The sequence below is a fragment of the Hoplias malabaricus genome, unplaced genomic scaffold (assembly GCF_029633855.1).
Source record: "Hoplias malabaricus isolate fHopMal1 unplaced genomic scaffold, fHopMal1.hap1 scaffold_72, whole genome shotgun sequence".
NCBI lineage: Eukaryota > Metazoa > Chordata > Actinopteri > Characiformes > Erythrinidae > Hoplias > Hoplias malabaricus.
Genome location: NW_027100962.1, coordinates 173,469 through 189,817, shown reverse-complemented (window position 1 = coordinate 189,817; position 16,349 = coordinate 173,469). Strand labels below are relative to the sequence as shown.

Below are 16,349 nucleotides of genomic sequence, written 5' to 3'. Positions count from 1 at the left end.
TTTCACAGTTTAGTAATAATTCCATGTATTTAGTAAGAGGGCTAGCTGTGAACATCCTTACAAATTTACAGTTCTTCTCAAATATTTCTGGAATTCAGTACAGCTTATTGATTTTTAATGTGGGCTCTGTACCGGTCCGTTGTGGTGAAGAGAGAGCTGAGCAGAAAAGCAAAGCTCTCGATTTACCGTTCAATCTACGTCACAACCCTCACCTATGGTCACGAGCTTTGGGTAGTGACGGAAAGAACGAGATCGTGGATACAAGCGGCTGAAATGAGTTTTCTCCGCAGGATGTCTGGACTCTCCCTTAGAGACAGGGTTAGGAGCTCGGACATCCGGGAGAGACTCGGAGTGGAGCCGCTGCTCCTCCACGTCGAGACGAGCCAGTTGAGGTGGTTCGGGCATCTGGTCCGGTTGCCTCCTGGACGCCTTCCTGGTGAGGTGTTCCGGGCATGTCCAACGGGGAGGAGGCCCCCGAGCAGACCAAGAACATGCTGGAGAGACTACATGTCTCGACTCGCCTGGGAACGCCTCGGTATACCCCCGAGAGGGAGATCTCGGTTTCTTTGCTCTGACTGCTTCCCCGCGACCCGGACCTGGATAAGCGGTGGAAAATGGATGGATGATGGATGGATGATGGATGGGTGAATGGATGGATGGATTATTAATTTTTCAGCTCATATGCATCTGATTGAACTTGGCACCTAATTACCAGGTGGATCCGGTGTGTTGCCTTCACTCAGAACATGTTTAACAAAAGTACTTGGCCTAATTTGAGATACATTTGAGAAAGGCCATTTGTGGCAAAATTGAGAAATGAAAAATAAATGTACAAAGGGACTCTGAAGTCCCCACTCCCAGCTTAACTGAGCCCACTTAACCTCCACAAGAAGGACAGCAGTAGTAGTGACCATTGTCTGGCAAACCAAACTGGAGCTACCACTGTGACATGATGCAGTTCTGAACTGTCGAGTTTTCAGGAGGAGAACTGGAAAGCTTAAGTTGATTTGGCCAGCAGTGCTCTGAGACCACCAGACCTAAGAGGCCAGGCAGATTTGACAGGGTTAAACCCAGATGGCAGATTTGAGTCTGCATTGGCAAATGAACACACTGGACTCACACCATATCTGTCCCAAATCATCTGGACCACCTCCAGGTGCAGTTGCCACTCTCCCAGAATGATCCCCATCCTCCAATGGGAGTCTGGTACAGTTGTTCGAGCCAGGCAGATGACTGGCTTGCAATGAGCCGAGACAAGGAAGCACCCATGTGGCTTATGAAGAAGAGGAAGCCCAGAGTCCTCTTGCCCCCTCGCTGTCTGATGCACTGAACTGTAACCATGTTATCTGGCTGTATTAGCACATACGGGTGCCTTACTACCGGCAGGGTTTCAGTATCAAGTGACCAGTATATTCTAAGGCCATTGATCTGTGCCACTTCCCACTGGTACCATGCTGCTGCCAATGCTCTCCCAACCTGACAAACAAGTGGGACATGACCAACTACCAGTATGAGGTTTCCAGTTAAATAAATAAATATATATATATATATATATATATATAAATTCATACATACACACACATATATATATATATATATATATATTCATTCATTATCTGTAACCCAGTTCACAGTCATGGTGGGTCCAGAGCCTACCTGGAATCATTGGGCGCAAGGCAGGAATACACCCTGGAGGGGGCGCCAGTCCTTCACAGGGCAACACACACACACACACATTCACTCACACACTCACACCTACGTACACTTTTGAGTCACCAATCCACCTACCAACGTGTGTTTTTGGACTGTGGGAGGAAACCGGAGCACCCGGAGGAAACCCACACGGACACGAGGATATCACACCACCCTCCTCACAGACAGTCACCCGGAGGAAACCCACGCAGACACAGAGAGAACACACAAAACATATTGTAGTCTTCAGAGCCATGTAAATATTAAATTCTTTTTGTTTTGATACCACCACATCCAGATGTGAGATAATCAGTTTTATATAAAACTTAGAAAACCGCAGTAGGCCTGAGACCACCGTGACTGCTGTCATCATTCCCAAGAAATTAAAAAAAACAGCTCAATAATCCAGTGCAGGGTCGTAGGTCAGGAATGTTTCAGGGGTATATCAGTGGGGCCAACACAGGACTTAATTTCATAAAAAGGTGATGAATCATATGATTAGAACCAGATTAAATGGCTCTTCTCCTGATTAACGGTTTTCTCCAAACTTGACACTTTCTTGAATGTCAGACACCACTAGGATCTCTTCAAAGGTAAATATTCATCCTACTTGCTCTCAGTGGCAGACTGCATAAAATAAGGTATTCAAAATCCCTGTGGGCCCTTTCTGTTTAACTAGTTTGGCTGTTAGGCGATGCTAGAGGGAGTCACATAATAACAAGGCCCTGGGCCCATTATCCTTCTGATCAGCTCCACAGGAAAACAGTCTAAAGTATTGAGGTGTGTGCAACATGCTAAATGGTAATAATAATAATAATAATAATAATAATAATAAACATATTAATAAATTCATTTAAAAATAAACCTAAACAGCAGCCACTTTGTTCAAGCCCTGTGTCAGAATATATATCACTGCCATTTCTATCAACTTATCTATATATTTCAGTATTTTTCTTTAAATAATTCTAGAAAATCTTCACGTCTCATACACGGTCCTGGATTGCCCTCTAGTGGAAATATTTTTAAACTTGAATATCAGCTATTTAAAAGACAGCCACTTCTAATTTTCTTACAAAACAATTATTAATACTTATATTAGGTAACAGATACCAATACGAATATATATATATATATAATAACTAACCACCAGAGAAGAGCAGTTTAATTTGAACATAACTAATGCAGAAATATATTCTTAATACTGCCCTTAGTGTGTGCTCCATTGGTATGAGTAGGTCAGTAATGTTGTGGTCATATGGGGGTCCTGACCATCGAAGCACGGGATAAAAAAGGGGTAACAAATTATGCAGAGCAACAGAGTGTACTTCAGGAATTCAGACTGTAATTGGAAACATCCAAAAGGCTCCTGTAAAGTCAGAGGCACTGAGAGAATAGACAATGAGTGCAGAATATCAGTGTGCGTCTTTCTGTGCAGGCAGTGTATAATCAACTTTTTGAAAGTGCTATAAGTGCACGTTACTGGTCCATACAGAGCAGGTGGTGCGCATGCGCGACGTCGTGACCGCGCAGTTGTTTGAGACGTTTGAAAACGGGTGAAGTTCTCCTCACATCTGGCCGCCGGTCTTTACAGGACTTACCGAAAAGCGCGGGGTAAGAGGATCTTGGTCTGCGGGGGTACAGTTTATAAAGTTGTGAATGAAACATGCTTCTGTGGTAAATGTAGCTTTCTTTAGAGCCTTGGAGGTTTAGTTCGTTTAAATGAGAAATCACGTTGTAGACAGTAACGACTTCATCCTTTTTGAAAATATTTCCAGTCGACCTTAAATATACATGAGGTTCATTTGGAGGCGTCGGGCGCCAGAATGTAACTGCTGCGCTGTTTAAGGTGGAATTGAAAATTAGAACGAGAAGCCAGATTCAGCTGTGTAAGATTAGCTAACATAACATCCGGGGTTTTAATCTCTCTATTAGCCGTTGCTGGTTAACTCTGGCTGGATATAAGCAATGTTTAAAATACAGACAACATTTAGCAAGTACATTTCCTTAAACTGTTTGGCGTTTGTCGGCAACGAAACTTCCTTACTTAGCCCGCTGGCTACAAAGCAGCCTAGCACTTTAGCTTTGCGCTAGCATGCCTTTTTCACTGGGGATACTGTGATATGAACTTAACTGGCTGTTTTATGTTGCGGCTTAAAGCAACAAAATTGATAGCATTGTTTAAACCTTTTTACTTTCTGGTTTTTACATTTTAAATCTTAAGTGAATTAGCTGGGCCTGGTGGCCTGCTAATATGCCATAGGCATCACAGACCCTCTCACTAATGTGAGGGAGTTGTTAGCTAAAGGCCTAGTTAACTCCTCACGTAAAGAGCCTCACTTGTTGTGTTTAAATCGTTTTTCGCAGGGATGTTTTTGTTGACTCACGTACGAAAAATACAGAATAACTCCTCTTTGTGACTCTGCGCCAGTTACTTAGTTCCACACACTGTTACACCTCTATAATGTAAAAGATTGTTTTACCTTGTTAATATGGTATATGGTGTTTATTTGCTAGAAAATATATTATACAAGAAATAAGCAGTCAGCACCATGTCTGAGTATTTTCACTTCGAAACTGCAGTGTTCCCAGGACAGTTTAAAATGGGTGGATTCAAACAGGGTTTTTTTTCGTCATAAACCTAATAAAACCCATCAACTTGTGGTGGTGAGCTTTCAAGGTGCAGGTGTGTTGTGAAGTAGTCAGTGGAGGCGAAGGCAGGGACTAATTTAATATTTAGTGCTACACATGCTGGTTACAAGCAAAGGTTACAGATATTAAAATAATCTATTATTTATTTATTTATTTTGGATCTTGTAGGTACCATGGAGCTGAATGATGCCAACCTCCAAACTCTGACCGAGTACTTGAGGAAAACACTAAACCCTGATCCACTTGTCAGGCGTCCAGGTGTGACTTACTGTAATGTACACCGTAGTGTTTGTTGTAAATTGTGAAGTTTATTAATGGACTTAACCATCTTTTTTGGTTTCTTTATACAGCTGAGAAGTTTCTAGAGTCAGTGGAGGGAAACCAGAACTACCCATTGTTGTTACTGACTACGCTAGAAAAGTCCCAGGATGACGTTATCCGTGTGTGTGCTGCAGTCACCTTTAAGAACTACATCAAGAGGAACTGGCGTGTAGTGAGTTTTTTTTCTTCACGTCTTCCCTTATATTAAGCCTGAGTAAAATAACTAGATCTTCAGGTTCTGTGCACTTTTCTTCAACTGTGCTTTAAGTGCATGTGTCTTCTCTCCCCAAGATTGAAGATGAACCAAACAAAATTTCTGACCCAGACCGGACAGCTATCAAAGCAAACATCGTAAATTTGATGCTAACAAGTCCTGAGCAAATACAGAAACAGGTACTGGAATAAATGCTGTCCTTTTTGCTCTCATACATTAACCAGATCCAAGAGAATACTCTTTGCTTTCTGAATTTTATTCTTATAGGAGGCTTGCTGAACAGGCTCTGTAGATATAAGAAAAAAACAACTATACCTTCAGACTAGGGCAGGGCAATTAATCGAAATCAACTACCAGTACTTCTAATCAACATAATATTGTCTATCGATTATTTCAATTTTTTTTATTCTGTTATGTCCCCACTGTGAGTTCACATACTGTCCCTTTAAAACCATGCTACCAAGCATTAGTCACGCGACTCTGCCCCTGTCTTCCACATGGGGTCTACCTAAACGCTGAGGCTGACTGAGCGACTCAAGCAGCTAGTACCAAAAAAAAAAAAAAAAAAAAACACACAGCGTCTGTGGTTTGGAAATGCTGTTTTTGACTATAATTAAGACGACACTGAATATCGCACACTAAATATTAACATTGCTCAGAAAACAAGAGAGGAACAAGCTCCCAGCGACATTAGAAAAGAATGTCCCATATTTAATACTGGAGCGTATTTACAGCACAAGCCTCGTCACTGAACTGAATCAAAAATACAAAAACAAAATAATGGTTCATTAATCGCAATCGTGGTAAAATGTACAGTTAATCGTGATATTGATATCGTGACCCAGCACTACTTCAGATGCTGTTTCTTTTCCCCAGCTGAGTGATGCAATCAGCATCATTGGACGAGAAGACTTCCCACAAAAATGGCCCGACCTCCTCACAGAGATGGTGACCCGCTTTCAAAGTGGGGATTTCCACATCATCAATGGGGTTCTCCGCACCGCTCACTCACTTTTTAAAAGGTGTTGTCCTGCGCATTAATTATTTTATTAGAATATATGAGATATTTACTGGTCATTTAACTCTGTAAAACATGATGTGCATTAATTATTGGATGTTACATAGAACAAGATTCCAGTTTTCCCCCTGTACCTGTTTTCAATATGTGAAAGCTCACTAATTAAAAGGTCCCATCCCCACCATCTCAGGTATCGGCATGAGTTCAAGTCCAACGAGCTGTGGCTGGAGATAAAGCTGGTGCTGGACACTTTTGCCCAACCTCTTACTGAGCTCTTTAAGGTGAATACAGTTCTTGTTGTTTTCTCAGTTCCTGCTACATCCAGGTTCAGTGCTAACGTTCCTGAATATTTTCATTCATAGGCAACAATCGACTTGTGCCAAACTCATGCTACAGATGTCAACGCGTTGAAAGTTCTCTTCTCGTCCCTTACACTCATATCAAAGCTATTCTACAGTCTCAACTTCCAGGTAAGAGTTCTGTTTGTTAGTTTTTCTAGAGCTATGTTCTCTAGCCAGATATTTGAGATGGAAGTTCTGTATTTGAAACCGGTTAAGGAGGTTGACATAGGATTATATTTGTTTTATCTGTTTTACAAAGTATCTTTGCACTGATTACTCTCTGATTTCTTCCACCTTCCTCTGCATCTTGTCCAGGATCTTCCAGAGTTCTTTGAGGACAACATGGAGACTTGGATGACAAACTTTCACAATTTGTTAACTTTGGATAATAAGCTTTTACAAACTGATGTGAGTGTACAGACACACTTTCAGTCTCAGTTGCTCAAGGAACTTGATTTCTACTCCTTGTTGACTAGATGAACACATGAATATTTGGAGTTTTCAGTATTCTCCACAATAAAAATAAGCTGGTTGTACTTTCCCCTGCTGTAGGATGAAGAGGAGGCTGGTCTCCTAGAGCTCCTTAAATCACAGATTTGTGATAATGCAGCACTCTATGCACAGAAATATGATGAGGAATTTCAGCCGTACCTGCCACGCTTCGTTACTGCCATCTGGAATCTGCTGGTTACTACAGGACAAGAGGTCAAATATGACTTGGTGAGTTATTAATTCTCTGATTGTGTTTGTGTCCAGCAGGATGAGTACATTTTTAATGGAAAAACAGTTTTGTGTTTGTAGCAAAAGAAGTGCAGCATTGTCTCCTTTTGTTTGAAATCTGTTACTGAATTCAGAACTCTGGTCCTTGAATTGGTTCTCTTCAGGATTCTTAACCATGGTGCTATCAAACAAATGGCCCGCTGTTCCACCAGTTTTGATGGGAAACACGAATGCTGTGGCTGAATTCAGCGCCAGAATCATAGCTAAATGAATAGAGCCAGAAAAGAGACATGATTTATCCACTGTTTACTGCAGAGTCAGATCATAGTGATATGACACATGATCTGTCTGTTAAAGTTTTAAAACTAATTTAAAATATATTTATAAATTGTTGAATCTGCCTTTGTGGATCAGTTTACTCACTTGTTTTCCATGACACATGTTTATTCATTTCCACTTGCAGGTTTATATGTTATGAGACTTTGCTTTTGCTGATCCACACACAAATGCAACACAATTGTGGACAGCAGGCAAACAAGCTACCACTAGGTGGCACAGACTATGACATATTTATTTGAGAATAGGAAACATGTATGTGATTTGTATCTTATTGGTGCAATATGATTTACACATTTGTCAAGTATTTAGAGGCAGAACTCTCCGTACCAAAACCTGTTTAAGTTGTTGAAAATGTGCTGAATTTTCTTTAATTTTGTCCAATAATGGAAACCAAGCAGGTTCCATGTTGGTGGGAAAGGGCTAAGTGCACAACTAACTCCTTTTTTCACAGGAGGGCATTATGTGCGTGGATATGATTGTTTTTATAAGGCTTCGATTGGCCAACATGGCTTTATGGAATAAATTCCATCGCCACCTGCTGGTGTGGCATGCTCTTAAAAAACTGCTATGTGGACAGGATAATTGTGGTGTGGAGTGTGTTGATGTAACTTGTTTTTGAAAATAAATCATTTACATTAAGTAATTATCTTGTCAAATTAATATTAAATAAATGAAATTATATTTTATTTGACTCCTAGTTGGTGAGCAATGCTATTCAGTTCCTGGCATCAGTGTGCGAAAGGCCACACTACAAGCACTTGTTTGAAGACCAGAATACACTCACCAGCATCTGTGAAAAGGTCATCGTCCCCAACATGGAGTTCAGAAGTAAGTTTAGTATTCCAGATCAGACTTGTCTTTCGTCGTAATATGGATGTGATTTGCTTCATCTTGGTTTTTAATGGGGTTTTTGTGTGTGTGTGCAGGTGCTGATGAAGAAGCATTTGAGGATAATTCAGAAGAGTATATAATAAGAGACCTCGAAGGTTCAGGTAATTACATTAAGAACTCTAGTTTCTGTTAAAGGAAGGAATATCTATGTACATTGTCTGTAAGCGCTTGTTCAGTTCAGGGTCGTGGTGGAGGAAACATATTAGACGTAATGTGAATCTCATGTATAGACACCGTTATGTTTGAATTTGATGTGCATTGGTGTCCATGTTTTATTCATATTTACTTGGGATTGTTTTTAATATGTACTTAGTTCTTAAAACTTTTTTTTTTCCACACTCAGATATTGACACACGGCGTCGAGCTGCCTGTGATCTGGTGAGAGGCCTGTGCAAGTTTTTTGAGGGTCCCGTGACTGCTATTTTCTCTGGTTATGTGAACTCTATGTTGACGGAATACGCCAAGAACCCTGCAGTAAACTGGAAACACAAGGATGCAGCTATTTACTTGGTCACATCACTGGCCTCTAAAGCCCAGACACAGAAGGTGGGGCTTTTACTTTACTATTATTATTATTAATAATATTATTTTAAACTGTAAATAATATATAATTACACCTCTGTACAGGAATTAGTCTTTTTATAATTTATTTATTTGCTTTCTTGCTTAATATTTGATTTGATTATTTTGTGCAGCATGGGATCACACAAGCCAATGAACTGGTGAACCTTACAGAGTTCTTTGTGAACCACATTTTAACAGACCTGAGATCTCCCAATGGTAAAAACATGAGCTTGTTTTAATGTTGATGGAGTATTTCCACACTGTTCTTAATTCTCAGCAGGTTTAGATGTTATACTCCATTTTATTTCTGTTGCAGTGAATGAATTTCCAGTCTTGAAAGCAGATGCCATCAAATACGTCATGACCTTCAGAAGTCAGGTGAGGCCTTCCACTCCGTTATCCATGTGTTCTTGTATCTTGCTTCTCTCTTATACGTTTTACCTGTGAAAACCTGATATTATAGGAGTACCTTTTATAAAGTCGTGATGAACATGCTTCTTTATCTGTCACCTTAATACACACATGCTTGTGTTCATGTCTCAGCTTCCCAAGGAGCAGTTGCTGGAAACTGTGCCTCTACTGGTAGCTCACTTGAGGGCAGAGAGCACAGTGCAGCACACCTATGCTGCGCATGCATTGGAGCGTCTCTTCACGATGAGGGGATCCAACAATTCCACACTGTGGGTCTAGCTACTTTTTTGTGTCTGTGTTCCTGAACTGATCAGTATTTTTATACTTTTTATATATCGCAAATTTTTTGTTTTATTTAAAAGGAGATGCAGTAATATTTAATGTAACTTACTCAATCATTCAACAGTCATTTTGTTTTTTGTCGTCCCAGTCTCACAGCTGCAGAGATCTCCCCCTTCACAGAGCAGCTCCTCAACAACCTTTTCAATGCTCTGGCCATACCTGGCTCATCTGAGAATGAATACATTATGAAAGGTACATGTTTATTCATGACACATTTTGATTTTTAAAATGAAAAATTCAATGTATGTATAACAGTGAATGCCTTTTTGTTCTTTTACAGCCATCATGAGAAGCTTCTCGTTGCTGCAAGAAACCATTGTGCCCTACATCCCTACCCTGATTGGACAGCTCACCCAGAAACTCCTCCTTGTCAGCAAGGTAATGCAGGCTATCCATGACTTGACACTTCAGTACATTTTCCAGTGTCCAGTCTGGTAGTCAATGTCTTTTTCTCTATGACAAAGGACTTACAGGCAGGACAAACATAAACAGCCATCCATTAAAGGGGACATTTCCCAAGTAGGACTTGGTCCTAAAGGCAGGATGGAACATGAATTAATTTATGAATGAATGACTACTTCATATGAATGACTATGAATGACTACTTCTACATGTTTTGTTGAGGATCCTATTATTGGAACTAATTATTCTGATAAACTATGCACTTAAACGTATGAATGCTTGGTTATGTAAATATCAAATCACAACCTTTTTAAAGTCATAATGATGTTTGTATGTGTTTCCAGAATCCCAGCAAGCCACATTACAACCACTACCTGTTTGAGTCACTGTGCTTGTCGATCAGAATCACTTGTAAGGCAAATCCAGCCAGTGTTAACAGCTTTGAGGAGGCACTCTTCCCTGTATTCACCGAGATCCTCCAGAATGATGTGCAAGGTACTGGCGAACATATACCATCATGCAGTTGGTTCATTAGATCCAGATCTATTCCAGCTCTCAATGTTCTGATCCATGCAACACAGCTGTTTAGAAAATCACATGAAGCTGAAATCAGTCAAATCTATTAGATTTGGTCACCACAGGCCACCACTGCTGTTATGACGGGGAAGAGAGAAACAATGTTCTTGTTGTTTTAACATTGGTTTATGCTAAGTAACTTTGTAAAGGTTTATTTTAAGAGATGATGATTCATTCTGGTGTGTTTAGGTTTGATGTATAGAATCAAGTTTTAATAAAACAAACTATATTTCTTTCTCTTTCCCTCTAACCCCCACCCCCTTCTATAATTCCAGAGTTTGTGCCATATGTGTTCCAGGTTATGTCTCTGCTACTAGAGATCCACAGTAGCACAATCCCCGATTCTTACATGGCCCTGTTCCCTCACCTTCTGCAGCCAGTTCTGTGGGAGCGCACAGGCAACATCCCTCCCCTAGTCCGTCTGCTGCAGGCTTACTTGGAGAAAGGGGGAGCTACAATTGCTAGCTCGGCTGCAGACAAGATTGTAAGTGCCTGGTGTGTCTCCCTCTAGGCCTGAAATTTAATCTGACAAATTGTTTCTTTCTAATTAAGCTTTTGAGTGAGGTATAAACTTAAATATAAATAGGTCCTATTCGAAACCTACATTTTTGGAAACCGAACTCACCAACTGTATATGGTATGGGGAGGAAATTGTGTAAGCTTGGTTCTTGTTCCTTTTTTAAACTCAGTGTTATAAATAGAATGCCAGTTTTCTCAATCGGTTGCATTTAAAGGATTGATATGTTGTTCAGTCCTGACCCTGACAAACAGAACTTTAACACTCAAGCACTGAAGTGTAGTTTTCAGAGACTACCTGGATTAGACTAATTCATTCTCCTTTTTCAGCCTGGTCTTCTTGGAGTGTTCCAAAAGTTAATCGCCTCCAAGGCCAATGACCACCAAGGCTTCTATCTACTGAACAGCATAGTGGAGCACATGCCCGTGTAAGTGATCACCACCTATTCTTATATCATTTTGGTCACAATTACTCAATTTAATCTTGCTGTGCCCTTTTTATTTGTTTTAGGGAGTCTATTAATCAGTACAGGAGACAGATCTTCATCTTGCTTTTCCAGAGACTGCAGAGCTCCAAGACTACAAAATTCATCAAAAGTGCGTGGATAATGAAACTAATCTAATACTTTGAGTTCTGTAGCTTGCAGTGAAATTAGATTGTGTGTGTGTGTCTTCCTGATCAGACTGATCTTGACCCTGCTTTTTTTGCCTTTTACAGGTTTCTTAGTCTTCATTAATCTCTACAGTGTGAAATATGGAGCAATTGCTTTGCAAGAGATATTTGATGACATCCAGCCAAAGTAAGTATGAGCACAGTGTTATTTTTAGGCCTGGGCGATGTAGCTGTATGTGTTACAGTAAACATTAAGAATGTTAACATGTTGGATAGTTTCACTTAAGTTTGAGTCACCAGGAAAGGATGTGACACATATGCAACATTTGGGGTTTATGAACATCCCATAGACATGCTCCTGACCTGGCTCTTCAACCAGATCCTTTAATGATGGGCTTTGTGCGTTTGTAACAGTGACACGCAAACTAGTCACCTGCAGCGTTCTGTTGCCTCTTGAATTTTTAAGTATTTTTATATCATGAAAGTTATCAGTATCAATCAATGTGGAAAGATAAATTGTGCTAACATTCTTGTCTGTATTGTCCAGGCCTATCCAGTGTTCATGATAGTGACATGTCCGCGTGTTTGTCATACAGTGGACATTATCAGTTCTAATGCTGTGTGCGTATTTCATTAGCAAAAGAACAGTGTCTCTGTGCACCTGTGATTCTCTGTGTACAAACTTATCAAAGCCCACAAAAACATGGTGGTATATGTTGGCAGGTTTTGAAAAAATGTAAATATATTGACTAAAACCTATTTATATTTGATGGTTGACCAGAATTGTAAATGACAAAATCTGTGGTGCTTGTTTGTTTGTTTTTAATCAAGCCTTTTGTTTAATTGCTAGGATGTTTGGCATGGTTTTGGAAAAGATTGTGATCCCGGAGGTTCAGAAAGTATCTGGACAGGTGGAAAAGAAAATCTGTGCAGTAGGCATCACTAAGATCCTGACCGAGTGCCCAGCCATGATGGACACAGAATACACAAAGCTCTGGTAAGTCTGAGAGGCTTATTCAGGGAGTCTATTTTGCAGCTCTTGAGTGGTTTCGGAAGGTGGATTCCATAAGCAGATTGATTCTAAGGCCTTTTGTGATTGATCAATTGCTGATCTATAAATTTAATTAAGGTTTGCACTTAAACAGTTTTAAGAGTTTCGATTGATTTGTAGATTTGGTCCCTCTTTGTCGCAGGCCTCTTATGCTGCAGGCTCTGATAGGTTTGTTTGAGTTACCAGAGGACGACAGTATCCCTGATGATGAGCATTTCATTGACATCGAGGACACACCTGGATACCAGACTGCTTTCTCTCAGCTGGCCTTTGCTGGCAAGAAGGAGCATGATCCCATCGGAGATGCTGTCAACAACCCCAAAATTCTGCTGGCTCAGTCCCTACACAAACTCTCAACAGCTTTCCCTGGGAGGGTAAGAACATTTTAGGAAATAAATGATGTTGTTTATCTTTACACAGCTTCATAAAGAATAATCAGGCGTATATAAACTTGTAGATTTTTATCTATACTTTATCATGTAATTTGAATCTTTTTTTCTGGAAGGTTCCCTCCATGCTGAGCACGAGTCTGAATGCTGAGGCGCTCCAGTTTCTGCAAGGCTATCTCCAGGCAGCTTCAGTCCAGCTGGTCTAAAGGGGAACCATAGTTTTCTCTCCATTTAGTCTTTGGAGTCTGACAACACACCGCAGGAGAAAGAGTCACAGTCACAACTGGGACTGACGCACCTGGACTACAAACCAACAGAAGACTAGCCGACTTGAAATCTCACGCAAAAGCAGGGGTCACCCGAAATTGTGCTGTCATCTAAAAGTTTTAAAAATGGGTTGTGTGTGAAATAATGGACCAAGCAAAGAATAGCTAGGTTATCGAAGTGGCTTGGTGTCCTGTCAGCTAACTGAGACTGAACCAGTGCTGCTTCAGCACTTGAATTCTGATCTAGCGCTTAAATCTGACTTTTCAATTTGAGTCCACAGGCACTTAAAATCCAGGAGGATAAGAGCTCCATGACTTGTGTCAACAGTATTTTGGAGGAATTAAAAATGACTAAAGACTGAAAAACGTGTGACAGCAGGAGTTGGCAGATATTTGATATCTATAAATCAATGGGAATTGTTTTCAGTAGTTTCTGGAGTTTTTACTGTATTAATAAGGGCTGCGGTGGCACTAAATGAACGCTATTTTTGCCCTCCCTCCCACTTTTTGTTTGTTGCATGTGTCAGTGTTTTGTTTTTGTCTGGTCTTAGTTTTAAGGCTTTGTCTAATAAAGATGCACTTGTATAATTATAATATGTTTTTTCTTTTCCCTTCTAGATTTTTCTGACAAATCTTACTGTTAAACAAGACTAAGACTGTATAATACTTGAACTAATATGTTGTAGGGCTGAACAGAAAGTCAGGTGATTGGAATTTAATTCTGTGGATTGTAACTCGTAGCACCTGTCCTCTTCTAGCTGTGGGAGGGGGGGCCTGTGAGGGGCTGGCACCCCTTCTAGGGTCTGTTCCTGGGTTCACATCCAACTTCTCCCTATGGATTTCTGGTTGTGCTTGTGCCGGCCTTCTCGCTAAAGATGAGAAAGTTTCCCAGAAATGTAGGCAAAACGTGAATTTTTAAGAACGGCGAATACGGTTTTATTATAGTCGAATATATGACCGATTCACATATTTATCTTGCAATCTCACTCTTTAAAGGCTAAGCACCACTTAATGGACCTCCATGAATATTTGACATTATTGTAGTTACTGACATATATAAGTATGAATTAAAATGAAAATAACAGCTTAATTTGCTTTAGAACTGACAATTTTATTAAATTGACGGAAAAACCCGAGCTCACTTCGGAAATTCTTGAACGCGACCGTGACGTCACTGGTGGACAACAGCTGAACAACATCGCGGTAAAACACCGTTATGACTGACTGTTATGACAGTATCTAGCTAAATAACCAACATTATTCATGACAATAGCCTAGCAATAAGCTAAACTCAAATGTAGAGGTACCGTTATTCTTGTAAATGTGATCGAAGTGGAACTCGAATTCATCCGACACTATAAACCTCCGTAATGCAGCTACGTAGCCGAGTATAATCTGAGCCACCGAGTTTAGCGAGTCAAGCTAACGTTAACTAACACCAACTAAAACAGGCGAAGTGAGTGTCCTTACCCTGTTTACCTCCATGTTACAGAGGCTCTTGAACACCTTTCGTTGGTGTCCTTACATGCCCGTAGTGTTGGAAAAGCGCCAGTGAAATGAGCTACAGATAACGGAGTGAGCGGAGGGTCCTTTCCAAAGTGCCCGTTTAAAGTTGACAAATTTAGTCTATTTTCTGGATATTTTGCGATCTTTGGGCCATTTGTGCACAGATGCCCCACTGTACATTGAATGATTGCAGCCAAAAACAACACACCTTTTCATCATTCTGCATTAAATTAAGTGCAGCTTCTAGAGTTGTTGTCCACCATCTACGTCACAGGCAAGACGCCTATTAGAGTTTCCCAACACCGTTGGGGGAGGGAGGGACCATCGGTCTTTTAAACCTTATTCCTTCAATTAGTAAGAAATAACGTTTTCTGACTATCAATAAACACAAGTTAGGAACTCAAATTCCACTGGATTTATTTGTTTGACACTTTCATATCGCTGGTGCATAGCCTTTAAGTGATGTTTCGAGTGAGGCGTCAGAGTGTGGTGGTTTTCTTGGCAGTTTTTCGCTGGCAGCTTCATGTAACTCTGACTCAGTCAGAATCGGTGACCTGTGGGCCAAGGTTTCTGTTTTGAAGAGGAATATGTTTTGCTGATTGTATAAAGATGTAATCGCTGAGTGGGCAATCGGTACCCAGTAAACAAGGAACGTCCCTGGACGTTAAAAATAGGTCTAAAAGTAGTCTGTCCGTCAAGGACATATTTTAAACGTCAACGGACGTCCAAAATCTATCTTAATAAGTTAGTTAAGTGGTGACCAATCGATAACGTCAGTGGACGTCCAAAATGCGTTTCATACAAGTAATTTATTTCGGGACCAATTAATAACGTCAATGGACGTCCAAAATACGTCTAATAGTCGTCTTTTCAGTGTCTGTGTTTGGACGTCTTTTCAACTTTCATTTTCAACCTCAAGAGAACGTTGATTAGACGGCAGTCATTACGTCATTTTAACGTTGAATCAACGGCTAAATGTTTACTGGGTTAGGATAAACAAATTAGAGGAATTTAAACAGTTTAACAGTTTCTCTTCACTCTGTTCAAAATGTCTTATTTGGGATGAAAAGACGTGAGTGTGGTAAGTCACCTGATAAATTTTGATTGGATTACAACTATTTTTTATGGAGAATTCAGTGCTGTCACACATTCTGACGGCAGCTATCAGAATCGGTGACTGTTATATAAGGGCTCCACTGTCCATTTAAAATATATATAGATTTTTTGTTTTTTTGGATGAAAATGTGAACGTTTTGTAAGACACTTACAATATTTGAGTCATTGTAACAAATTCATGTATTCTGCAATGTACATGAAATATATGTTTTTGTTGATATTGACTATCAGAATAGATATTTAACAGCTAAAAACTGGTGCATTATCATGCTGAAGGTCATGGTAAATGCTGACTTTTTTTCCTAAATACAGTCATGAAATAAATGTTCAGTATATGATGGTTTTCTTGGATAAAGTGCAGATATGTTCCAAAAAATAATAATAAAAAGTACAAATTCTTATTATGCGTTAA

At 40.1% G+C, this 16,349-nt stretch overlaps 1 protein-coding gene across 1 annotated transcript; it reads left to right on the top strand.

Annotated features, from left to right (window-relative positions):
- The first annotated feature begins 3,175 nt into the window (after positions 1-3,175).
- Positions 3,176-14,012, top strand: cse1l (CSE1 chromosome segregation 1-like (yeast)). The gene is made up of 25 exons (XM_066658905.1): positions 3,176-3,303; positions 4,510-4,599; positions 4,692-4,834; positions 4,954-5,055; positions 5,753-5,898; positions 6,085-6,175; positions 6,257-6,364; positions 6,551-6,643; positions 6,788-6,955; positions 7,993-8,122; positions 8,221-8,286; positions 8,529-8,731; positions 8,881-8,965; positions 9,066-9,127; positions 9,293-9,429; positions 9,591-9,694; positions 9,783-9,880; positions 10,249-10,399; positions 10,756-10,964; positions 11,327-11,424; positions 11,508-11,593; positions 11,715-11,796; positions 12,460-12,606; positions 12,803-13,034; positions 13,166-14,012. Exons 2-25 carry the CDS (start codon positions 4,515-4,517, stop codon positions 13,253-13,255), a joined length of 2,916 nt encoding a protein of 971 aa, XP_066515002.1. The 5' UTR covers positions 3,176-3,303; positions 4,510-4,514; the 3' UTR covers positions 13,256-14,012.
- The last annotated feature ends 2,337 nt before the right edge of the window (positions 14,013-16,349 follow it).

What these genes read in the sequence shown, in the direction of transcription:
- cse1l (XM_066658905.1), top strand. Translation starts at nt 4,515, where the DNA reads ATGGAGCTGAATGATGCCAACCTCCAAACTCTGACCGAGTACTTGAGG. An exon ending in CTGAGCAAATACAGAAACAG is followed by an intron (nt 5,056 to 5,752) that starts GTACTGGAATAA and finishes TCTTTTCCCCAG; the next exon opens with CTGAGTGATGCAATCAGCAT. An exon ending in AAGAGACCTCGAAGGTTCAG is followed by an intron (nt 8,287 to 8,528) that starts GTAATTACATTA and finishes TTCCACACTCAG; the next exon opens with ATATTGACACACGGCGTCGA.